We start from the raw sequence: 26,840 nt of genomic DNA, 5'->3' as shown, positions 1-26,840 counted from the left end.
AGAATAGGAGTTGATAATGTATTGAGAAGGTGTGTTCCTAAATTCAAACAACCAGCAGTGTTGCATGAAGCTCATACCGGATTATCAGGAGGTCATTTTTCAGGAGAGATTACAAGCAGGAAAATATTGTAGGTAGGTCTTTGGTGACCTACTGTGTTGAAAGATGCTCATCAATATGCCAAAGAGTGTTTGCAATGTCTGAAGGAAGGTTAACCACTTAATAGGGATAGGATGCAAGATCATCCTGTATTACCACTTGAGCCATTTCAAAAATGGGGAATTGACTTTGTCGGGCACATCAAACCAGTAGCTAAATGGACAGTTAATAGATACATTTTGCTTTGCATTGACTATGCTACAAAGTGGGTAGAAGCTCAGTCATTGAAAGATAATAAAGCAGCAAGTGTGGCCAAGTTTTTATACTCTAACATTATGACCAGATTTGGGTGTCCTATTGAGCTGATTAGTGATCGGGGAAAGCATTTCTTGAATCAAGTGATCAGAGAATTGACAATCAGGCATATGATTCTGCACAAAAAATCTATCCCATATCACCCTCAAGCTAACGATCAAGCTGAAAGTTCCAACAAGATTTTACTCCTTATCTTGAAGAAAATTGTTGAGGATAATAGGGACGATTGGGATACTAAACTTGATTCAGCATTGTGGGCTTTGAGGACAGCATACAGAGTTGCAATATACCCTTCAGACTTGTCTACGGTTTAGAAGTTGTGGTTCCCATGGAATTTGTGGTACCAAGTTTGAGAATTGCTGCTATACATAAGGTGGACCCTGAAGAGTCAGTGCAACATAGACTAGAACAACTCCTGAAATTGGAGAAGGACAGGGTATTGGCTGCTTATATTTCAGGTGTCACACAACAACGGAGACAGGCTTGGGTTAATAGACATATCAAAAAGAAAAATTTTCAGGAAGGAGATTGGGTTGTAGTTTATAACTCTTGACTTGGCAAATTTCTTGGTCAATTAAAACTCAGGTATGTAGGTCCCTTTGTGATTTTCAAGGATATGGGTCAAGGCACATTTTTATTACAAGACTTGCAAGGAAAAGTTTTGCACCCTACAGTGAATGGATTTATGCTGAAGAGACTAGTACAACCCTATTATTCCAATGTTCATGTAATTCTTTCAAGTGGGACAAGAGAATGAGTTTGGCAGTTATGTGTGTGAATGGTCTAAATCCCATGATATTGAAGTGACATTTGGTACAAAGGAGGGTGGACTAAGTGACAAAATGGACTTTGGCATGCATATGGAAGAGACTATGCATTTTCGTTCGGGGCTTCATCTCTTTCGCCGTTCTCGACTCATTCTTGATCTGCGGCCATCGTCACCGTGACGCATACTCGCTGTTCTTCAGCTTGTAATCTTTCAATGTCCAAGCGTGGTCGGCAGGAAGAAGACGATGATGAGCTGTATGAGGGCACTGATGATGACAAATTGGTGCAGCAGGGAGATGATGAGGTTATACCAACGAATGTTGCATACCTTTCGAGCCCAAGTGCTGTAGCTACTCCCTTTTTGGATTCTAATTTGTATCTTAATGTTGAGGCAGAGGTGCATTGGTTATGGTCGCAAAAGATAGGTTTGTATGAGTATGCCCGATTGCCATGGGATCAGTGGGCCTCGAATGTACATGCTTTAGTACAAATGAACATTTTAAGATACTCCAATGGCAAGATTGTAGGCCATGCCGAGTTGACTGCTGCAATTGTGAGCCAGGTTTTTTCTCTTCCTATGAATGATAATCCGATTGCATATCGGTGTACTGAAGATCAAATGCATTATGCTTTTGGGGACCCTACTGGATCTAGGAATGTGTATGTGCTGAAACGTGTTGATAGGGTCCGGAAATTGCAGTTATGATGGTTTATGGAGCGGTTTATGTTGTTCATTAAAACTGGCAGCATTGCTAGAGACACCTATGGCATTCTGTATTATGCTGAAAATTTGGGGATGTCGAATTGGGCAGGTCTTATGTATGAGAGGCTAATGGCTGACATTAAGATCTCAAAAACCAAGGTCTTTCAAAAATCTCGGATGGGCTGTTTCCTAGCAGGTCTGGATGAGTATGCATGGGTGTTGTATCCCGAACTTACTGCTGAATATTTGCTGAAGTTGGATGCTACATCTTTGATAGACGATGCAATGGAAACAAAGGTTAAAATTGATGCTTCTCACGATGGTGAAAATTTTCAGGGTGTTCATGATTTGTTTGACGGTAATCTTGAGGAACAGGCTATTTATTGTGATTTGAGGCAAGTGGGGTATGATGAGGCATATGCCAAGCAGGTTGCTTCAGAATCTGTCAAGGAAGATAGTAAGGATGCAGGTATTGAGAATGTACTTAATGTTGGCAAACAAGCTCATGATACTTCTAAAATGGAAGGCAATTCTTATGCAAAGAAAAAGCAAAAAATTGGTAGGATATGACTTAGGAGTATGCCTATGTCAGATGGGAAAAAGCAGGATGTTTCTGTTAAATTTCAAAACCATTCTGGTAATGTACTTGGTGATCAGCATGTGGCTGAAAATGAAGCAGACCTTCTGTTTTAGTTCTTTTAGAAACCAGCCTTCCTTCTTGGAATGGGTGGTGATAACCTGATTTAAGAGTTGATTACAGCAATAAATAAATGCACATAAAATGAAATACACACTTTACCATAACATTCTTGGATAGTAGACTCCCTGTTGGCTACAAAACTGGCGCCCCTTGCGGTATTTCTTTAGCTTCATTTAATTGGAAGGAGTACAACTTGAGATTCTTCAATCTCCTCCTGCTAACCAATTGCTCTTGCTGTCATAAATGACCAGCAGGCCTTTTGGGTCATTTTCCCCTTGATTCACCCAGGACTTCTTCTCCAATTTGACCCTTGGTTGGCCAAATGCTGCCCCAAATCAATTCGGGATAGGTTGGCTCTTGAAATCCCTTGATAATCTTCAATTATCAGCTGCTGATTTCAGTCCCTTGAGCTTTCAATCTTTGGCACGGATCCCAAGGTGGCTGCTAAACCCTAATTTCTGCTGTAAATTAGGGTTTACTGCAGAAATTACAGATCAACCCACCAAAAATGACTGAGATCTCCTCTGAATGGCTAAGAATTGTTGAGAATGACTAAGCATAGGCTGAAGGAGATGAGAGAATGTTGTAGAGAGAGAAAACTCTAAGATTTGTCGCGATGAATTGATCAAAATCTGCTGGTGCCCTGCTGTAGCAACCCCAAACGGATGCACCAACAACAATAGGAGCATCAGAGACTGTGATCTTCAGGAGAAAGTGCATCAGCAATAATTGCCAGCTTCCCAAGGTCAAGAATATGCAATCTCCATCACCAAATTGGTCTCCAATGGCTGGGAAATGGCCCCAAAAGCTGGCAGCAACAATCCAACACCTCTTCCCAACAGCTCCAAAATGAAAAAACGAGATTTTTCTCTCCCTTCAGCCCTATTTAGTCTTTCCCCCACTTGCATGGGAAAGTTTTGCCAAGCGGCAGCTTTCTTATTCCATTTTCAGCAATTTTCAGCCATTTAATTAATTTTCAGAATTAATTAATTCTGAAAATTAATTCAGCCCTTAATCCATGCCCAAAAAATTGACCTTGCCCATCCAAAAATTAATTGGCTAGGCCATTTGCAACCCAAAGTGGTCCCATGCATTAATTGACCCTTGGACAAGCATTAATCCATTAATTAATGCCTAGTCCCTAGTGTCACCACTGACACTTAATGGTCAATTAATGGTCCTAGGGGCAAACTGACACCAAAATTCACCTAGAATCTAACAAGTGTAACTTGTTACAACTTTTGCCTTTGACACCCATATTTTTCACAGGGTCCTTCGGCCTTCAACTGTGAAAAAATAGCTTGCATCTCACATGTGCAACACATGTGCATCTTTTAATTGCACATTTGATTAATCCTTTAATCAAATGTCAATTAAACATAAGCAAAGCATCAAATTTTCACGTCCTCGTGACGCGTTCTCAGATGCATGATGGTCATATTGATAGTCTCTCTGATGTTATGGGGGTTATGCAGAAACTCATGAATTATTTTCAGGAATATGATAAGCAGAATGCTCGGACTGCAGTTCGGGTTAGTGACTTGCAGGTTCAGTTGTCTGTTCAGCAAAAGACAATTGAGGAGTTGTTTCAAAAGTTGTAGCAAAAACAGTGTGAGTATGAAACATTGCAATCTGAACTTGGGGGGAAAATTGTAGAGATGCAGCAGTTGTTGGATAGAAACAAGATGTCTATTGCCTTATTTGAGAAGTGGACTAATGAACTTAGAACTAAATGTTTGGATGAGATGCCGATTTTTATGGGAAAATATGTTGGACTTCAAGTTGATTATAAATTGCTATTGGAAAGATTTCAGCCATTACATGAAGTTGAAAAACAAATTTTGAATAATATAGAAGTTGAGATAGATGCTTCGGTGATATTAAAATCTAAGTTTGAGGATATTAAGAATGCATTGCTGGATGATGTCAAAACTGCATGGCAAATGGTTGTTGATGAGTTTGATGGAATGATTTCCAAACCTTATCATATGCTTAAAAATGTTTTTGTTTCAGCAGATTATGAGGATGTAGTTCATAAGAGAGATGCCTTGAGGTTGAAAGTGGCAAATTTAGAGACTAAATGCATGGATGTGATTGATAAATTGGAGAAGGCTTTGGATGCAAAAAGAAAAAGTGATGAATATGTGGCTTCTTTGTTGTAGCATAGAGATTTTCGATCTCATGATGGTGATTCTGTTATTGAGGAAGTGATTCACAACGTTCATCAGGATTTTACTGTCATGGATCATGATACTGTTGAGGATCATGATGCTGAAGCTATGGTATGGAAGATGTCTTCATGCAAAGATATCATTCTCTATACTCCTAGATCCTCTTAGCTGTTAGTTTGGTTGTACTTCTTGTTTTGTTTATACCATGTTTTGAGCATACTACTGACTCTTTGAACTAATTATGCAATTGCACAAGAGGGCTACGAGTATCCTAGAGGGGCTCTACTCATGGTAGCTCAGTGTGGCTTGTCAAGGGGTGCAAGGCCTCTGGCAAGGCATAACTGTGTTCTTTGAGTAGTTCTTAATCATATCTAGTTTTCATGTTTTCAATTAGATATCCACATGCTTGTGGGTTCGAGTCATGATTGTCCCAATCATCCACTGGGCTGTGCTAGGTGTTAGGACTTGAATTCCACCGTATATTTAGCACTATTTTATACCTTAGAATTAGTGTACATGTAGTCTTTTGGATTAGCATGTATGAAGTAGCCTTTATATTTCGTATGATGTTTCACGTGAAAGTCAGGGCGCAAGTCTAAAACGTCAGGCAGTTGTATTCGAGCAGTAGTTGTGTGATCGAGAATGAAATACGATGAGAAACAGCGCCTTGAAATGGCGGCTCATGTTTGATTCTATTGTTCTTTGGTTGTTCCCTGAGTATTAATGTAAACGCCCCGAACAACGTAGTATGCTTAACAATTATGATATTTGCTTGTTTTCGAGATTTAATATAAAAGAGAATGAACACTTAAAGCTGAAAATGAAAATTACTCACAAAATTACAGCCATAAAAATGTAAAAGTAATGGAGACAAGATTGAGGGTTGAAGATGGGCAACCCCCCCCGAAGGAATGTATTTCTGCTCAACCCAAGTCCCTTAGGGAAGAGCTCAGTTACAATCAACCTGAGAGTGAGAAGAAGTAATTCTCACTCTCACAAGATCATGCAAAGATGTACAAACACACATGCATTATCTATTATGCAATGATAAGAACTGATTTCTTTACAGTATGAGAGAAGAAAAAGGGGAATTCAGCCTTTCTCCATCGTTGATCAGCAGTACAGGGATAGAGCTTGCTTCTTGTAGCTAAAATGGAAGAAAGAGCTCAAGAAGGAGGTGCTGTAATGAATTTACAGGCTTGCTGTCTTGTAAAACAACAGTGATAGAAGAGGGAATATGGAGGAATTTGATAATGGAGAAGTGGGGGATAATGATGGGGATGGATGGGGCCAGTTTGGCTATCTGTGGGTGCTGTACATGAGTTTACAGCAAAGAAAAATGATCCTCAATGAAGAAAAACGAGCTCTTATTTATAGGAGAGGGGAGAGCTAGTACAAAAGGGGAAAGTGGAGTAGCACAAGACAAGTGTCCAGCCACATGTCATGAGATGTGACAAGTGGTGGGACACTTGAAAACTTGTGTGACAAGTGTCTTGACACTTGTCTCTTCTTTATGGCCTTCCTTTTTGGGTTGAATACTGTCAAGAATAGAAACAACCAAATTTAGTAAGCACAGTCAGAGTACAGAACTTACTATTTTTAGAATGACATCCCTATTTTTTAGGACTAGCATTTTTAGGCTAATTCGAGGCTCCTAAAATTTAGGGAACTCCTAAAATTTAGGGATCTCCTAGAATTTAGGGACCCCCCCAATATGGGTATCATATGAAAGCTTTTTCCGTGTACATCGCAAAAATGGTATCCGAATCTTCATGTGACTTTCCTATGTAAAGAAATGTGCATTTCAAGCTTTCAGCCCACACATGCACATTATACAAGCATTTCATGATCATGCCATCTTGTTGATTATAACTGTCTGTTCTGGTGGATCTAGCCCACACTTCAAGGCATCAATCCTTTCTGTGTGCGAGTCTAACCCTGATATGCGTGAGTTCTAGTCACAGGCGCCCAATCAGGTCATATAGGTGGAAGTGTGAACTATCTTTTCTCTAACCCACCGTGTGGGTCCACCATAACCTGTGACCACTCATCAGTGGCCAGCTCCAATGCACTTTTCTTTATATCTAATTAGTGCAAAGGAAATAAATTTAATAAATCATTATATAGATAAATTAATGAAAAAGGATACAAATTTTGTTTCTATAGAGTTGTGACAGCCCTCTGGCTTTTATTCAGTTGTCCTCAGCTGAAAATCTTCTTGATATTGTTGTAGAATATTTGAGTAATCCTTCATGAATTTTTCATCTACCCACTATGCATCTGTGGTGGGTAGATTCTTGAATTTTAGCAAGAATTTTCGTGTCACAAGGCCACTTCTCGTGGTTCGATCCTTGAGAAACAAAATCTTTTCAGGTTCCAAGAGTTGCTCTGTTTCTTCAACTTCTGGGGGATCTTCAGTAATGGGTTCCTTTGGTTCTGGTCCTATGTAAGGTTTTAGCAAACTTACATGAAAAGCATTGTGTATTTTCCAATGAGTAGGAAGCTCAAGTCGATAAGAAACTTTATTTATTTTCTCAATCACTTTGAAGGGTCCAAAGTATCTACTGGAGAGCTTTGGAAAAGATGAATTTTGACTAGAACCTTGTTTGAGCCTGCTTTTATCAAACTTTAGCAAGACATATTGACCCTTTTCAAAAGCCAAAGGTCTTCTTCGTTTATCTGCTTGCTTCTTTTGTCGCTCTTGCGCAACTTTGATAGTGGCTCGAACTTGATCCATTGTTGTTTTTAAATCTGAAGCAAACTCATCAGCAGCAAAAATCTTATCTTTAGTGCGAATAATTGGAGGAGGAATCAGTTTACCCTGTACTATTTCATTTGGAGCTTTCCCTGTGGATGAGTGCACTGTATTGTTGTAAGCAAATTCCAATAATGGAAGATATTTCTCCCATTGTGATTTATGTTCACTAACATAAGCTTTCAACATATCCAAAAGAGTGAGATTTATCACCTCTGTTTGGCCGTTACTTTGAGGATGAAAAGCTGAGGAGAACTTTAAAGTGGTTCCCAAATTCTCAAATAAAGCACGCCAAAAGTTACTTGTGAATTTGGAGTCTCTATCTGAAATGATCTCAGAAGGCATACCATGTAATCTGAAGATATGTTGAATGAAAAGTCTTGCAGCTTGTGCGGATTTCAATGTTTTATGACATGGAATAAAATGTGATTGTTTGCTGAATCTATCAATTATGACCCAAATCATATCATGACCTTGAGGTGTTCTTGGAATACCTGAGATGAAATCCATTGTGATAGATTCCTATAGATCTTTGGGCACTGGAAGAGGTTGCAACAATCCTGGAATCTTCTGCCTATTATATTTGGATTTTTGGCATACCAGACAAGCCTCAATGAAGTTATGTGTATCTTTTCGTAATGTTGGCCAATAAAAGTAGCGCTCAATTGTACTTAGAGTGGCTGCCCTCCCTCTATGCCCTGCATAAGGGGGTTCATGACTTTCTTTAAGCACCTTTTGTCGAACAGGAAGAGTGACAAAAAGGCGATTGTTCATGAGAAGGTAACCATCTTTGATGGAATAATCTGGATGAGAACCTCCTTGCTGTAAATTTGACCAAATTGCTGCAAAATCAGTATCTTCATCATAAGTATTTTTCATCGTTTGAAAATCTTCATGATGAGCCACTGTAATAGTTGCAATGCGAGGCACTCTAGAAAGTGCATTAGCAACTACATTTTGTTTCCCTGGAGTGTACATAATTTGAAAATGAAACATAGACAAGAAATTTTCCCATCTTGCATGTTTCTCCTGCAAATGCTTTTGAGTCTTGAAATACTTCAAGCTTTGATGATCGGTTTTAATAAGGAATTCATTGCCTAAAAGATAATGTTTCCATATCTTTAAAGCATGAACCACTGCTAAGAGCTCCTTTTCATAAATGTCATACCTTTTCTCCACATCATTTAGACGGCGGCTTTCAAAGGCTACGGCATGGCCTTCTTGATTTAGCACTGCACCAATACAATCACCGCAAGCATCTGCTTCCACCACAAATGGTTTTACCAGATCTGGAATGATAAGAACAGGTCCAGAAGTAAGAGCTGTTTTCAGCCTTGTGAAGGCTGCCTTCTCTTTTTCCTTCCATTGGAAAGAGATCTTCTTCTTTGTAAGGTCATGAAGTGGAGAAGCCATATGTGCAAAATGCTTGATGAAGCGGCGGTAATAAGAACATAAGCCAAGAAACGATCGCACCTCATGTACATCACGAAGATGAGGCCATTCTTGGATTATCCTGATCTTTTCAGGATCCATCAGAATCCCTTCAAAAGAGATGACATGCCCAAGGTAATTTATTTTATGCATGAAAAATTCACTCTTTTTACCATTTACCAAGAGTTGATTTTGTTGTAGTAATTGTAGAACAATTTCCAAGTGTTGATGATGCTCCTCTTCATTCTTGCTAAAGACAAGAATATCATCAAAGAAAGTACCGACATATTGTCGATGCTCTCTAAAGATGCGCTCCATCATTCGATTAAAGGTGGCTGGTGCATTGGTTAATCCGAAAGGAACCACCAAGAATTCATAAAGACCGTATGAAGTGCGGAAAGCAGTTTTGTGTACATCTTGTGGTATTACCCTAATTTGATGATAACCACTCTTTAAATCAATGCGGTTGAAAACCTTTGAGCCTCCTAGACGATCCAAAATGTCGTCAATTCTGGGAATAGGAAACCGATTCTTCACGGTGATTTTGTTGAGGGCTCGATAATCAATGCACATCCTGAATGTGCCATCTTTCTTTTGAACAAGAAGAACCGGTGAACAAAATGGTGAGCTACTTGGCCTAATTAGCCCACGGTTGAGTAGGTCTTCGACTTGCTTTCTGATTTCTTCTTGTTGAGGACGGCTCACACGGTATGGTGCTATATTAGGAAGAGAACTGCCCGGGATAATATCAATATGATGGTCTTCTGGCCTTTCTGGGGGAAGCTGATAAGGAAGATCTTCCAAAAAACAATCTTTATACTTTTCCAAGAGCTGAAGTTGCTCTTGGTTTTCAGCATTCATATTATCTTTTACATCAGTGACATAAAGCAGACAACATTGAACACAATCCTTAATTGCTCTAGAGACTTGCATATGGCTTACCATAGGTATGGTGTCTCCAGAAACTCCAGCTTGGATCTCGTACTTCTTGCCTTTGTTGGTGAGTTCTACCTTCTTTTTCTGAGAGAAGATGGTTGAATCTATTCTATGATTCCAGGGCATGCCAAGAATCACATCGCAACCATCAAGGTCTCTGATACAGAAGGTATCTTCGTCACTGTAGCCTTGAATTTGAAACTTGAGCTTGCCAATGTAGGGTATCACAGTCTTCATTGTGTCACCTTCATCCACATTTAAAGCTTGGCGAACTTCTACCGGAGTGTCCATCTCTTCATTCTTTAATCCAAGCTCTTTAGCTAATTGCAAGGAAATAATATTTTCATTCGCCCCAAGATCTATCAAGAATAGTGCTTGCTTACCTTGCAACTGTCCCCAAGCTTTTAATAATTTGCGCGTCTCTGGAGTGTGAGTTGTGTTTGCAACTACATCACTGATAGCATTGATTTTCACTGGCGACTTAGGCTTGTTGTCAGAAACCTTGCTTTGTCCCTTGTTTGGACATTGCTTCGCTATGTGGCCTGTTTGTCCACATTTAAAGCACTTCCCTTCTTTCATGAAGCGTTGCTTTTCTTCTTCAGAAAATTGCTTTGCTTGTGGGTATAGATTGGAGCGAAATTGAGGAGCATTAGGAGGTGCATAGGGCTTTATCTTCTTTTGATTTGATGGCTGCTTTTGCCACTGTTTTTGTCCTTCATTTGGGGCTGAATACTCCTCATCATCAGCTACTCTCTTCTTATCATTCTTTTGGAATGATTTGTTGCCATTGTGCTCCATTTCCCATGTCTCAGCATGGTCAATGAGTTCCCTGAGACTAGAACAATGATAATGATTAAGAGCAGTACGAAGTTTAAAATGCAAACCTCCTTGAAACTTCCTAAGCTTTTTCGAACTGCTGATCTTCTTGAAATGTTGGACCTTCAAAAGTAGCTCCCAAAATCTCTTGGTATAGTCACCAAGTGACTCATTTTTCCTTTGCCAAAGCCGATCCCATTCCATTTTTACATCTCTTTTGAAATGAACAGGAAGAAATTGGCTTTGTATCAGGCGAACAAAGGACCGCCATGATTTTGGGGCAGCATGATCATATTCCAACCCCGTCCACCAAGTATGGGCTAAGTCGGTTAAATGTAAAGCTGCAAACTTAATCTTTTCTTTTTCTTTATACTTGTCACGACCATACAAAATTTGAAATTGACGAATAAACTTCAGAAGAAGATTAGGATTTCGGGAACCATCATACATACTGAACTTGATCTTCTTTTCAAGTTGAGATAGTGACTTAGTCTTCTTCTTCTTCTTATGCCTTCGTCCATGCTCGGATATTGGGGTTGAAGATGATGAAGTGCTTGATGGGGATGAAGATGGAGACGAGGGTGAAGAATGTCGACGCCTTTGACGATGATGAGGTCTTCCACGAGAAGGGTGTGACTCTTCATTACTAGAAGAGGATCCATCAGAATAGGCGCCAGATGACTTTGAAGAAGAGGATGAGCTTCGACGCGATCTCTTTCTTTGTCTTGAAGTAGAATGGGACTGCCTCTTAGAAGTAGTTGGACTTCTTGATCGGCTTCTTTCATTGGTATGGCTTTGTCTCCTTGAAGTAGATGGGCTTCTTTCCTTGAATTCTTTGGGATTCTCAACTTTTTCTAGTTTGAGAAGTTGCTCACGAATTTGCTGATTCTCCTCTCTAAGACTTTGAATGGCTTGAAGGATAGCACTCGATTGATCCATTGAGACTAAAGAAAAAAAAATATGCTCACGCACTCAGTGCAAGGGCTGAAAACAAACAAACTTATAGTTGTAAGCACTACCAGTGTTGGGGGTGAGGACCGAGCCAAAGCTCTGATACCACTGTAAACGCCCCGAACAACGTAGTATGCTTAACAATTATGATATTTGCTTGTTTTCGAGATTTAATATAAAAGAGAATGAACACTTAAAGCTGAAAATGAAAATTACTCACAAAATTACAGCCATAAAAATGTAAAAGTAATGGAGACAAGATTGAGGGTTGAAGATGGGCAACCCCCCCCCCCCCCGAAGGAATGTATTTCTGCTCAACCCAAGTCCCTTAGGGAAGAGCTCAGTTACAATCAACCTGAGAGTGAGAAGAAGTAATTCTCACTCTCACAAGATCATGCAAAGATGTACAAACACACATGCATTATCTATTATGCAATGATAAGAACTGATTTCTTTACAGTATGAGAGAAGAAAAAGGGGAATTCAGCCTTTCTCCATCGTTGATCAGCAGTACAGGGATAGAGCTTGCTTCTTGTAGCTAAAATGGAAGAAAGAGCTCAAGAAGGAGGTGCTGTAATGAATTTACAGGCTTGCTGTCTTGTAAAACAACAGTGATAGAAGAGGGAATATGGAGGAATTTGATAATGGAGAAGTGGGGGATAATGATGGGGATGGATGGGGCCAGTTTGGCTATCTGTGGGTGCTGTACATGAGTTTATAGCAAAGAAAAATGATCCTCAATGAAGAAAAACGAGCTCTTATTTATAGGAGAGGGGAGAGCTAGTACAAAAGGGGAAAGTGGAGTAGCACAAGACAAGTGTCCAGCCACATGTCATGAGATGTGACAAGTGGTGGGACACTTGGAAACTTGTGTGACAAGTGTCTTGACACTTGTCTCTTCTTTATGGCCTTCCTTTTTGGGTTGAATACTGTCAAGAATAGAAACAACCAAATTTAGTAAGCACAGTCAGAGTACAGAACTTACTATTTTTAGAATGACATCCCTATTTTTTAGGACTAGCATTTTTAGGCTAATTCGAGGCTCCTAAAATTTAGGGATCTCCTAGAATTTAGGGACCCCCCCAATATGGGTATCATATGAAAGCTTTTTCCGTGTACATCGCAAAAATGGTATCCGAATCTTCATGTGACTTTCCTATGCAAAGAAATGTGCATTTCAAGCTTTCAGCCCACACATGCACATTATACAAGCATTTCATGATCATGCCATCTTGTTGATTATAACTGTCTGTTCTGGTGGATCTAGCCCACACTTCAAGGCATCAATCCTTTCTGTGTGCGAGTCTAACCCTGATATGCGTGAGTTCTAGTCACAGGCGCCCAATCGGGTCATATAGGTGGAAGTGTGAACTATCTTTTCTCTAACCCACCGTGTGGGTCCACCATAACCTGTGACCACTCATCAGTGGCCAGCTCCAATGCACTTTTCTTTATATCTAATTAGTGCAAAGGAAATAAATTTAATAAATCATTATATAGATAAATTAATGAAAAAGGATACAAATTTTGTTTCTATAGAGTTGTGACAATTAATGTTGCTCTCTTTCAAGTTATTTAACCAATGATGGCTATGGTGATAGTAAACAGTGTAATATTTGATGGACAGCAGTTCTATGTTGCTGAACCTGATAGGTGCTTCATGTTTTGATATATCTCTTGAATGTTATATGGTATCAATAGCTGCAAATTTATTCAGGAAGTTTTCTGCAATACTATGGTGTTTTCAGGCAGAATAATGTGTCTTGATTGTTATGGCATTTGAAGAAGCCGTAACAATTACAATCTTTAAATATTTGACTAGCCTTTCTTAGTTCAGATATGACAATTTTGAAAATGAACATATTGTATTGTGTGAACAATCAATGAACTGGGGGTATGAGGGGTTTTCTATGGATGATCTACAGTTTCTTAAATCTTTTTAGATGGGTTAAACTCTTATGCTAATGTAAGATGGTATGATTAGCATTATCTATGCTCATAAGAAATGCAGTTAATGTACCAACATGAAATTATTCCACCTGACCTGGGGTCTGACTTCTTTCTTTTAGGGTTACAACTTCTGCATATGCATGAGACTTAAGTACTTGAGTATCTCACTTTATCCACAACATCCATCTGCACTTCGGCATCGAGAATAGTATGTATCACAGTATCACCTTGCTCGCTTCTAGGATATTGTTGCTAAAATCTATTGCTATGTGAAATACTTTCAACATTTATTTGAATGAGCAATTAGGCATTTCTGGTTGTCAGTTGTGATTATGTTTTGCGAATGTTGAATGAATGGAAATCCACTATTTATTGGAAAGGAAATTGATAGTATTGTAACTGATGCATAAGAAGTGTTCAACTACTGTAGGTTCAACCAGCTCAATCAGCAAGGACATCATTTCAATTCACCATGACCTGAAAACTAGCATTCCTCAAGTGGGTTTACAGGTATATCATGCTGATTTGAGATTTTGCTAAAAGCATATAAAGTGTGACTGCACGTATGTTATCATACATGGCATGTCTTTAATACTTACACTTGAAGGGACTCATCAAAGCGGAATGCCTTGTTAACAGATATGGAAAGGTGCACTCTTACTGAGCGACTTTTTATTGCATAAGATGCATACAACCAATGAACTTGACAATGTGAGAGTCTTGGAGCTAGGATCAGGAACAGGTTAATCTCTCTCTCTCTCCCCCACACACACGTGTGCTCAATCAGTCAACCCATCCCCATAAAAATCCAATGCCCCGCCACCCCCCCATCCCCGTGGGTCCCTTTGTTGTTTGTTGTGTGTAATCATTCAATTGGCCTAGTCCCTTACCAAATTTGATGTTCTCATAGGTCATGGTTCAAAACAGGGAAAGTTAAGTTTTTGGAGAAAGCATAAGGTCAAGGTTTGCCAATAGTTACAAGGAATCCTTTGGTTGATTTGAAGGGAACTACCATCAGCATGTGTGGTCTTCTTCATCCACTGTACATGCTGTCATATGGAAGAAAAACAGTAGCCCCACATCTTTATCTTGCTCAGTGTTTCATGCATTTCTTATAATATTATGCAATGCATGTATGGCGAGCTTTTGTGAAACATCACTCAAGGATCCAGCTTGTGCACAAGACACAACCCAAGTTGTACCCATGACATAGAACCACAAAGGGGAAGGCTTGCCAATAGACGCAAGGAATCCTTTGGTTGATTTGAAGGGAAAACTACCATCAGCATGTGTGGTCTTCTTCATCCACTGTACATACTGTCTTATGGAATAAATACAGTAGCCCTACATCTTTATCTTGCTCAATGTTTCATGCATTTCTTATAATATTATGCAATGCATGTATGGTGAGCTTTTGTGAAACATCACTCAAGGATCCAGCTTGTGCACAAGACACAACCCAAGCCATACCCATGTCATAGAACCACAAAAGAGGATGGGTATTAGACTCACCTCCGAGCCATAGAGCCAAATAAGCCCATCCTCGAGTTGTGGGGCCAGCAATGTGTCAAGCCATACTTGCATCCTAAGAATTGGTGTTCGAGACCACCGGTCCTCATTGTCCTAGTGTTTGGATGCGACAAACCATTGGGCCTGAAGTCCAAGAGTAGTGATCACACAATCAATCTACACAATGGGTCTCGAGTCAAATAGGACTAAGCTACCCTAATCCTAAAGTATCCTTAGTGTGCTTAGACTAAGTCACTTAGGACCCATGACTGCAACCAATGTTGCGGGCACCCATGTGGATGCTCAAGGATGTGACACTTCCCTCACACCACCAACTCACATCGTCCCGATTTTGAAGATATGCCAGGGTTTGCATAGAGAAAACACAAGATGTACAACCGTGACTAAAACACAATAACTCAGATAGTAATGCAATAAACACAAGCCCTAAACACAAGACTCAAAACTTGAAACTCAAACTCAAACTCCAAACTCAAAAACACGAATATAGATAGTGAGAGAGGAGAACTTTAAAGTGAATGAATCAATGCAATAGATGAATGGAAGAGTGTACAGAATGCTCAAGGGTAGAGCGGTGAAAGTAGATGTCCACCACGGAGACAAATCCCGATGTTGAAACCACGTGTCGAAGCTATAAGAGTGGAAAAGTGTATGATAGCAGGCTGGTCACCAAAGCATTGTAGTCTGGAGATTGCAGAGTAGTAAACGCAGCAGTGTAACACCGATTGGAAGTTGAAAATTGTGCACTGGAGCTGTTAATAGTAGGGGGATAGTTGGAGGAGTGTGTTGCAAAGTGTTAGGGCCTGCAATGCGGAAAACACAGGTTGGCTGACCCTAGTGATGATGCAGATCAGCTGGTTGGCAAGCTGAAACAGCAAATGCAGCAGTTTGGGATAGTTTGGAGTAGTCAACAGTAGCTGGAAGCTGTCACCTACAACAGAGGACAGGCTGAAGATGGCATGACTGCAATTGATGATTTCTGGACAGTAGATGGAGGTTGTCTGTAGGTTGGAAATTGGGCGCCAACAGCAGCAAAGAGTGTGTGGACTTATGTAACTTGTAAAACAAGGATAGGCCGAATGGTGGGCAGCTTATCTATTTATAGATTTAGAAGGACCCTCCCAAATTAGGGTTTTGGTTATGGGACACAGAAACTCTTTAGGGCCGTGTGTGAAGAAAATTGCTAGGGTTTACATTGAGGACACAGAGTGTACGACCTCAACAAAAACACAAAGAGATAGACACTGACACAGAGGGAAAAACTCAAACCCTAGACGCAAAACTCAAAACTCAAACACAAAGAGAAGAAGGGAGAGAGAGAACACAACTCTGAAGTGAACGAATGCTGTAAATGAATGTAACAGTGTACAGTGTGCTCAAGATCAGAGCAATGTCGGAGTGTGACATTCACCGGAGATGGATCCCGAGTGCTGAAACCACTAGTCGGAGTTGTAGGAGTGCTGAATAGTGAATGGCAGCAGGTTGGTCACCGGAACGCAACAGTTTGGAGGCTGGAAATTGGTAAACACAGTAGTGTATCACCGATTGAAAGCTGGAAATTGTGCACAGCAATGGACAAGGTGAAGATAATGTGGTTGCAGTTGATGATGGTTGGACATCAGATCTGCAGGTTGGAAATTGGGCACCAACAGCAACAGAGGGTGTGTGGGCTGGTGTAATCTGCAAACGAGGATGAGGGTTGAATGGGGACAGCTTGTCTATTTATAGATGTAGAAGGATGCCCCAAAAATTAGGGTTTTTGGGAGGCCATTGAAACTCTCTCGGACCGCTGTCCCCTTTTTAGGGTTTTTCATTAATTAAGTGTGTTTTGGGGATGTTTAAGAGGCTAATCAACAAGTAATGCATGTTTTAGCTCAACACCCCCTCTCAAGCCCAAAATTGAGCTGAAAGGTTAGGCCTGCCATTGTGATGTTTACTTACCCCCAAGGCATTCCACCCCAAAGCAGCCAGGACAACGGACAAAGGGTGTACGTTGGCTGCCCAGTGGCCTACCAAGACTATAGAGGCGATGGCTATCTTACCAAGGGAATCCAAGTAGTTACCCTAGAGAGGATAGGGGATCGAACAAAGGGTGCATGTCAGCTGCCTAGTGGCCTACCAAGCCCTACAAAGGCGGATGGAACCACATTGAACTTTTTTTTTTTTTTTTGAATAAGTGAGTCAAATTTAATGGGATGCGGCCGATTGAGTAATAGCGACCCAAAAGACGGGAGTAAGGAGGGTACACCTAACACATCACAAAATAGAACAAGCTAACCCATCCTCTCAGGGGTGTTAATGACGAGGAAAAAACAGGGGATGAGGTATCCATGTGATGAAGGAGGATGGTGGTGTGGTAACAACAACCGCCAGTGGAAATAGCTTAGGATCCGCTCAAGTGGTGATTTGCACAATGAGATGCAAAGTATGCTACATACTGAATAATGCTCATGTAGCAGGTGCTACTTGGACAGTGTCTCTCATGGAAAAATTGTTCACTTGCTCAAGTGCCCTAGTACAAAAATGATGAAATCATGCAATGCAAAGGGTAAGGTATAACAGGGGGGGAAGAAGCAGATGTCAAAGACAAAGTGTTGAAGCCTGTAGAATACCAAGAAGGGTAGGAACCCCCTCTCAACTTGGATGTAGATGCCGAAGAAGGAAGAGGAGTCTGATGTCGGTTTTCATATGGTGCTGAGAACCATAAGGAATAAAAGAAGATGAAGTGGATGAAGCACCCTGCTAGAAGAGCAAGGTAGAAGTCACCACCATAATAGCATCAAGAGAGATGCTGCACAATTTGCTTCCGGAGGGAAAACCGCCATGCTGGAAGAAGAGCAAGCCCTTCTAGGATGATGAAACCATGAAAGGAACGGTGTGCATCCCCACATCTCTAGCCTAGGGAGGACCAAAGCAATCTGCAAGTTAGCCCTACACTGAAAGACAAAATCCTGCAAAAGAGATGAGAATCTGCAAACACAGAGGTTAGTGGTGAGATGCTCCAAAGCAAAACATAACAAAAAGAAAATGTAACTCAAAATAAATGCAATGAATGTGTATGCATGGGAGTAAATGCAACGAAAGACAAAAGAATGGAAAAGTGAAGGACAATGAATCCTATGGGTCTGACTCTAAGAGTGTGAAAAATGAATGCTAGACTGACCTAGGGTATCTGAGAGGACCTAAAGACATGCTAGTCTAAGAGGGTGGCCATCATTGCGTATGTCCAGTAGCAGGGCTTTGCCAAGGGAACGCCTGACGAGATGGAGAGAAAGGTGAGATGAATGCATGAAGTGCAACGGGATTAGAACTTGTAGACCAATCAGCCAATCCCTTAGGGGTAGTGAAAGAGATGGGCTGCTGAGGCTGTACTCGAGCCACATGTCCACTAGCAACAACAGGTGCTGAAGGAGCAGATGAAGCAGGAGCAGAAGGTGTAGCCCCGTTGGATTGTGCAGTTGCAGTGGTCTGCTGAGGCTTTTTAGGTGGAAGACCTTGAGCCTTGGAGTGACACTCCTCATCCACATGGCTTGCTCTCTAGCAGTGTGTGCCAAACCGGTTTTTCTTAGGAAGTTGCTGCCAGATAGGTCTAGATTCTTTGGTTCCATCTAAGGAAGAGGGGGCTTGCCTTTGCATCTTGTGAGTTCTTGCCATTGGTGGTTTTCCCTCTCGAATAAGAGGCAACCAACCCCCTTTGCTCTGAGTAAGGCTATGATGAGGATTTCTTATAGACTTGATCACGCAGCCTTGCGTAACGCAAGACTTGGCACTCAAACTTGTAGAAGGTTGGCAATCGAGGTTGGGAGATGATGTGTTGAATGAAATGGAAGTACCCTTTTCGGACAACTTATTCAAGAAGAATGTAATCTGATCGTTATCCGACTTTGGAGAGTCAGTAGTGGCGAACTTGGCAAGTAACCGCCTATAGTTAGCTAGCTTGGCTTTCAGATCATTCCCTTCCTTAATAGAGAACTCTTGAAGCTCAAAGTCGAGATTGATGTGTCGAGTACGATCACGAGCCGCATAATGGTCAAGAAGGTGACTCCAATGCTTTGATGCGAGCGGGAAGTGTTGCAACTGAGAGTGAAACTCAGGAAGCAATCCTTGCATCAGCTCAACATTGGCTGTGGCATTGCGGGCTCTCCATTGACGGATGTAGTCAGGGTGAGTTGGTCGAGGGTCCGGCATAGGCTCTAGACCAATGACAAGGTCCCAAAGACCCTGAGACTCAAGTTCTTGTTGCATGAAATTAGACTAAGTGGTGAAATTTGACCCGTTAAAACGTGTCTTATCCGTGAAGGCATTCTTGGCCATTGCAACAGGAGTGGTAGTGCTCAGAGATGGATAGTGTGAAAAAGTGTAGTGTGGGTATGATGGGGGAGTGGAGTACACTTGGGAATGGACCCCAGAGTGCCCACCAGAGATGCGGGTAGTGCGCAAGGTGGATCCATAGGTAGGGATGGGCTGACTAGGCATGGGTATGGTAGCCACATGAGAAACCTAAGGAGGTGGGATGGGAACACAGGGAGCAGAAAGATGGAAATCCCTGCGTAGGTGTAACCCAAGGAGAGTGTGAAGACGCCCTATAAGCTGAGGATGGAAACCCCTGCGTTTGAGTGGGTATATGAGAGGTGAAGCTGGGGATAGTGAGGGAGATGCCCATCACAGTCGACCCAGGAGTTATGGATGTGGTCCTTTGCTGAAAGGTGAGAGGCACTGTGTTAAAGGGTGGCATTCCCCCTAACGAAGTACCATGGTGCAAAGAGGTAGAGAGTGGGGCAGAGAAGGAAAAGGTGCTAGGAGTAAAGATGGAAGATCCAACCTCTAGGGTGTGTGATGCAAATGTGGAGTGTAATCCAAGATTTTGGAAAGATGATGAGAGGTGATCAAGGTGTGATATAGAAGAGGGTGGGATGGGAGGGAAGTGAGAAGTGTGTGTGATATGCTTAAATGAAACAGAAGCTGTAGATGTACTTGAATTCCGTCTGCTTCGTGAGCTCTCTCTATTAAAGTTCACATACGCAAAGCCATCTGGATCCTATACCTCAAAAGAAGAAACAGGCGAGGGTTTTGATTCATGCAACTCAAAAGAATTGTACAAACCTGACATTGGATATGGCTGGGATGATGAAGATGGATCGCCAGACGTTCCAAATGCCATATGTCCTCCATGATTGGGAGAGTTGGCTAGCCTCACCAATCGGTCCTCCTGTGTCATGTTAGTGAAATCTGGAATAGGAGTAGAAAAAGAAGGTGAAGGTAAAAGTGGAGTTTCGTCCTCCTCGCCGAGTCCATAATGTCGTCTTAGGGCCTCAAATGATGGAGAAGCTTGATAAGACATTATAGGAACTAGAGAAGAAGGTGTCTGGGACATTGTGATTCGGTTACGAGTCGTATTGTGTGCCTCGCACAAAGACTAGCTCTCCACAATATCCATAGGATACTTTTTACAAGAGCACATGCTCTAATACCATGTGAAGAAAACTGCTAGGGTTTGCACCGAGGACACACAGAGTGTACGACCACAACATAAACACAAAGACACAAACACAGACACAGAGGACAAAACTCAAACCTTAAACGCAAAACTCAAAACTCAAACACAAAAACTCAAACACAAATAGAAGAAGGGAGAGAGAAAACACAACTCTGAAGCGAATGAATGCTGTAAATGAATGTAAGAGTGTATAGTGTGCTCAAGGGCAGAGCAATGTCGGAGTGTGACGTTCACCGGAGACGGATCCCGAGTGCTGAAACCACCAGTCGGAGCTGTAGGAGTGCTGAATAGTGAATGGCAGCAGACTGGTCACCAAAACGCAGCAGTCTGGAGGCTGGAAACTAGTAAACGCAGCAGTGTATCACCAATTGAAAGCTGGAAACTGTGTATAGGCGCTGTAAACAGCAGGGCGACAGCTGGAGAAGGTGTGTCGGAGAGTGTCAGGGTCTGCAATGCTGAAAACGCAGGCTGGCTGGCACCTGGCGATGATGGGCGGCAGGCTGGAATAGTAGTCTAGGACAGCTTGGAGCAGCCGCGAGCAGCTGGGAGCTGTCACCTACAGCAATGGACAGGATGAAGATAATGCGGCTGGAGTCGATGATGTCCAGACAATAGATGGAGGTGGGTTGTAGGTTGGAAACTAGGCGCCAACAACAGTAGAGGGTGTGTGGGCTGGTATAACCTATAAACAAGGATGAGGGCTGAATGGGGGCAGCTTGACTAGTTATAGATGTAGAAGGGTGTCCCAAAAGTTAGGGTTTTTGAAAGGCCATTGAAACTCTCTCGGACCACTCCCCTTTTAGGGTTTTTCATTAATTAAGTGTGTTTTGGGGCTGTTTAAGAGGCTAATCAACAAGTAATGCATGTTTTAGCTCAACACTGCCGGTGTAATGAAACGTTTGGTAATTTACATGGTTTGGGATTGTTTTAAAGAGCTAATCAGTTTGTAATGCAATTTTAGCTCAATACCCCCTCTTAGGCCCAAAACTGGAACTAAGAAGGGAATGGAAGAAAAGCTCAAGTCCATTTTTACCCCAAGGCATCCTACCCCAAAGGAGCCAGGGTATCAAACAAAGGATGCACGTTAGCTGTCCAATGGCCTACCAAGACTACAAAGGCGATGATTATCTTACCAAGGAAGCCCAAGTGATCACCCTAGAGAGACCAAGGCATTGGACAAAGGGTGTGTGTTGGTTGTCCAGTGGCCTACCAAGTCTTGTAAAGGCGGATGGAATGACATTGAATTTTCTTTTTCTTTTATTAAGAAGATATGGTTTGTGGCTTGTTAAGTAACTGTGCCGTGTGTGGGGAGAATGAAAAGGGATGGCTAGATCCAACATATCACAAAATAGACAAGCTGATCCAACCACTTGTGGGTGTTGATGATAAGGGAAAGGGATGGAGAAGTATGGTGGTAGGGTGGTAAAGAATTGCCAGTGGAGATAGCTTAGGATTTGCTTAGGTGTGCTCTACACAATGAGATGCATAGGGTAGTATGCTACATGATGAGAATGCACATGCAACAAGTGCCACTTGGATAGTGTTCCTCATGGGAAAATTGTTCACTCACCCAAGCTTCCTTTTACAAAGATGATGATCATCATGCAATGCGAAGGGAAGGTACAATAGGGAAGAGAGGTTGATGTCGAAGAGAAATGCCAAAACCTGTAGAATACCAAGAAAGGGTAGGAATCCCCTCTCAACCCTGGATGGCGAGGCTGAAGCAGAAAGAGGAGCTTGATGTCAGGCTTCGTGTGGTGCCAAGAACCATGATGATAGATGAAGATGAGGATAAAGCACCCTGACTGGAAAAGCTAGGTAAAAGTCATTGCGAGCATCAAGAGAGATGTTGCATGTTCTGCGTAGGGGAAGTCTCTATGCTAGTAGAAGAGGAAATCTCCTAGGAAGATGAAACCATGAAAGGAACGATGCGTATCCCATGTCTCTAGCCCAGGAAGAACCAATGCAAACCTGTATGTTAGCCCTACATTGATATACAAAATCTTACAAGGGAGATTAGAATTTGCAAAATAGAGGCTAGTAGTGAGATGCTTCAAAGCGAAACAAAACAAAAACTAAAGCTAAATAAAAGATGCACAAAGAGTGTGTGTGTTTGAGTGAATGTAGTGGAAGAAAAAAGAAGGAAAACTTAAGAATAAAATAACCTAATGGCTCGATGCATAAGCCTAAGGAACTAAGAGGTCTAAAGGATGCTAGCCTAGAGTATCCTAAGGTACCTAGAGAGATGCTAGCCTAAGGATGTAGCCACCATTGCATTCTTCCATTAGTAAGTCTCTACCAATGAAACAAATGGTAAGGTGGGAAAGTGGTCCTAGATGGAGGTGTAGGGGGAGACCTTGGGATAGATGCAAAGAGTGCCATGGGAGAGGAGCCAATAGCCCAATCAGCTAATCCTTTAGAGGCAGTGAAATATATGGGTTGCTAAGGTTGCTCGTGTGCCACATCTAGTAGCAATTGTGCTAGAAGTAGATGGGGCAATATCGAAAGGTGTAGCCTCACTGGACTATCCAACATGTTGGGATAAAGGGAAGTGCCCATGTCTGCTCGTTCTCGGAGGGGTTTTAGTCGAAAGGTCGTATCCATCGGGGATCAGAGATAGAAGGAAGCAGAGGATAGGAGATAGAAGAGAAGAAAAAGAATAGACAAGAGGTACACAAGATAAACACAAAGCACAATGAATCAAATGACTATGTATTGATAGAACTTGAAATTCCTTGTCTAGCATTACTCAGAAGCAATCTCCAAGCATTAGATCTCCTAGAGCTCTCTCGTAGATAAAATATGTACATCAAACATTAACTTCTTCTTTGCTGCTCAGATCCTAAATTTGATGGTTTCGTTGGCTTTGAAAGGGGGGTAAAACGCTAGGACACCTGGTCAGAAATCTCCTAGATCACTCCTTTTCCTAGTTCAGAGTATTGTTTACTGCTTGTTAACTGCGATTGTGACCTGTGCGATGTCGCTAATCCTTTTTTTTTTCATGAAAAATCCAAAACTAGTTGAAAAAGCCACTTGCTTTTTACCTGCCACCCTATTCTAGAAGTTTTAATAGCTTTTTAGGATATTTACAATAAATAATATCCAAAATACAAAAAAATAGGCTAAAATTATCCAAAAATGTAGTATTTTTGAACCATCCATGCCATGGACACTAGCACTAATGACTCGGATGATATTGACTCTCTAGATCAATAAGAAAGTCGGATGACGATACACTCTAGAATTTTTCACATTGTGTCCGTGTAGTGGTATGACATCCACCCCCTTTGAACCTACACATCCTCCGGTATGTGCCACTGATGCACCACTCGGGTCAAATCGAAAGGTCGTATCCACCGGCGATTAGAGGTAGAAGAAAGCAGAGAATAGGAGATGAAGAGAAGAAAAAGAATATTCAAGAGGTACACAAGATAAACACAAACCACAATGAATCAAAGCACTATGTATTGGTAGAACCTGAAATTTCTTGTCTGGCACTACTTAGAAGCAATTTCCAAGCATTAGATCTCTTGGAGCTCCCTTGTAGATAAAAAAACGTGCATCTAAACAGTAGCTTCTTCTTTGCTGCTCAGTCTGCAAATCTAATGGCTCCGAAAGGGGGGTAAAACCGTAGGACACTTGCTTAGAAATCTCCCAGATCACTCCTTTTTTTTCTCCTAGTTCAGAGTGCTGTTTGCTGTCTGTTAACTCCGATTGCGACGTGTACAATTTCGCAAATCTTTTTTTTCTCACGAAAAATCCAAAACTGGCTGAAAAAGCCACTTGCTTTTGCATGCCACTCTATTTATAACCAGCCTTCCTTTCGTGGATGGGTGGTAAATCCTTGATTACAACTTACAGCAGTAAACAACTAATGCAAATCTGAAAATACAAAATTACCTATTGATCTTGGACAATGTACATCCGATTGGCCCCAAAATTGGCATTTCTTTCGGTATTTCTTTAGCTTTATTGAAAAAGAAGTTGATTTACAACGGGATTCTTCCGATCCCCTTCGCAATCCAAACTCCCCTTGCTGTCCAAAGTGACTAGCAAGTCTTCAATCTATTTCGCCCCTTGATTCGGACACTTAATTGGCCTTCACCCACTTCATAGACGATGGAAATGCCCCAAATTCAATGGTTGGATGGTTCTCCACCTAAATTTAGCTGAAATTCACCTTCAACCCTGAAAAATCCAAGTTTTGGAGCTTTCAATTTTTGGCATGCTTCTCGAGGTTGCTGCTAAATCTTAATTTCTAGCAGAAATTAGGGTTTACAGTAGAGAAATCTGCAATTTCTCAACCTCCAAAGGTTCAGATGCTAAGATCTTCGGAGCAAGGCTGTGAAATGGCTGGGAGATGAGAGAGAAAGTTGTAGAGAGAAAAAATTCAGAGTTTCTTCACGAAGAACTGAAGAAAATCTGTCATTTACTACTGCTGCCCTATCTCAATAGCTTGTAGATGCAAAGAACTGAAGAAAATTAGCTATTTACTGCTGCTGCCCTGTCTCAATAGCTTGTAGATACTGTCACTTGCTATTGATTGGTATTCTCTAGCCCTTGGCTGCCTTAGAAGGTCCTCTAGTGACTACAAATTAGACCAGCAGCATCTCCTCCCTCTCTCTTGCAGGCTAAATACACTAAAAATGTCTCTCTCCAATCTCTAAAGACGTTTTTCAGTCTTGCATGAGCATTATTGACAAGTGCCAGCCTTCCCAAATGGTTTTTCTAGCATTATCCATAATTACATATTAATTTTCAGTCTTTAAATATTGAAAATTAATCTAATAGTTATTTCGGTGCCCTGAAAAATAATACGACTGGCCAATAATTAAATTGACTAGGCATCTTTCAATCATCCATGCTACGGACACTAGCACTAATGACTCAAGTGACATTGCCTCTCTAGATCAATGAGAAAGCCGAATGATGATGCATTCCATGCTTTTCACACTATTGTGTCCACGTAGTGGCACGACATCCACTGCCTCTGAATTTGCACATCCTCCGGTATGTGCCAAAATCCTAGTTGTCACTAGATTCCGAGTCCTTTTCCTCTACAAACATATCCTTTGCTTCTTCATCTTCCATATCTTCTTGGCTAGCCCTTGTATCATGGCCACTATTTTCTTCCAATTCTGACATTTTCCCTGCTACCGGAAGTTTTATGGCTATCCCATCCGGCTCATTTAATGCATAAGTAGCATTATTAAACACCTGTCTTACCACATAGGGTCCAAACTATAAAGAGATGCTTTGACATAGAAACACAAATAACAATCGTACGACAAAGCACAGACTGATAAAAGAACTCGGTTAGGGTTAGGATAACTTGGAGACAATGAACATAGAAAATAACTGAAGTGATATAATTGCTGAATATACAATGCTCATGCAGCAAACACACTATGCAGTGAATGAATACTGAACCTCGAACTCCTGTATCTCAAGGATCAGGGCATGGGTAATGAGCTGGAGAGTATGTCATACTTGAACGGATCGTGAATCGTAGCAAGACAGCCTCCGGATGTCGAACATCAGCAAATGCAGCAATGAGAAACTGGAGCTGATGTAGACGGCAGTGAGGAGAAAGAAAGACTAAAAACGCAGACAGGACAGCCTCTAGGAGAGACAAAGACTAAAAATGCAGGTTGTAGGAGAAAGAAAGACTAAAAACGCAGGAAGAATAGCTTGCAGGAGAGAGAAAGTTGCCAAATGCAGACTGGATAGCTTGGTGACAGCCTGTAGAAGCTGGGCGACAGCTGGAGGAGAGAGAAAACTGCCAAACGCAGGCTGCAAATGACGCGGCAGATAGTATGGCAGCAGTTTTGTGCAGGAACAATAGTTGCCTGGCTAGGATCAGCTTCAAACTGCGAGAAGAGAGCTGGAAATCAAGCACTAACTGATGCTGACAGCAATGGACAGCTTTGGCTGAGATGTTCTCCGCGAATGGGGTGTGGGCAGCAAGCTGAAACACTTGAAATCTGCAAAAACGAGATTGTGGGCTGAATGGAGGGCAACATACGCGTTTATAGAGTTTGGGCCCTCCCAAGTGGGTTTGTGCTTATAGGACATAGAAACTCTAGGATCGCGTTTCTTTTGAATAAGCAAGGTTTCTTCATTTATTAAGCAAGTTTTGGGGCTGTTTAAGTAAAGCTAATGCATTTTTAGCTCAACACCCCCTCTTAGGTGCAACAACGGTGCCGCGAGAGAGATCTTT

General features: G+C 41.5%; 1 protein-coding gene across 2 annotated transcripts in view; it reads left to right on the top strand.

The window, feature by feature from the left end:
• The window catches only part of LOC148018932 (Putative methyltransferase family protein), a 52,738-nt gene that overhangs the window by 7,033 nt on the left and 18,865 nt on the right, over positions 1 to 26,840 (top strand). For both annotated transcript variants that reach the window (XM_087701496.1, XM_087701495.1), the window contains 2 exons: positions 14,024 to 14,103; positions 14,233 to 14,335. In XM_087701496.1, the coding sequence (XP_087557622.1) occupies positions 14,024 to 14,103; positions 14,233 to 14,335 (183 nt within the window). The remainder of the gene's footprint in view (positions 1 to 14,023; positions 14,104 to 14,232; positions 14,336 to 26,840) is intronic.

This window comes from Lygodium microphyllum, chromosome 20 (genome assembly GCF_053477565.2).
Source record: "Lygodium microphyllum isolate KBCC chromosome 20, Lygodium_microphyllum_v1.1.10, whole genome shotgun sequence".
Classification (NCBI taxonomy): Eukaryota; Viridiplantae; Streptophyta; class Polypodiopsida; order Schizaeales; family Lygodiaceae; genus Lygodium; species Lygodium microphyllum.
This window is presented reverse-complemented; position numbering and strand designations above follow the sequence as displayed.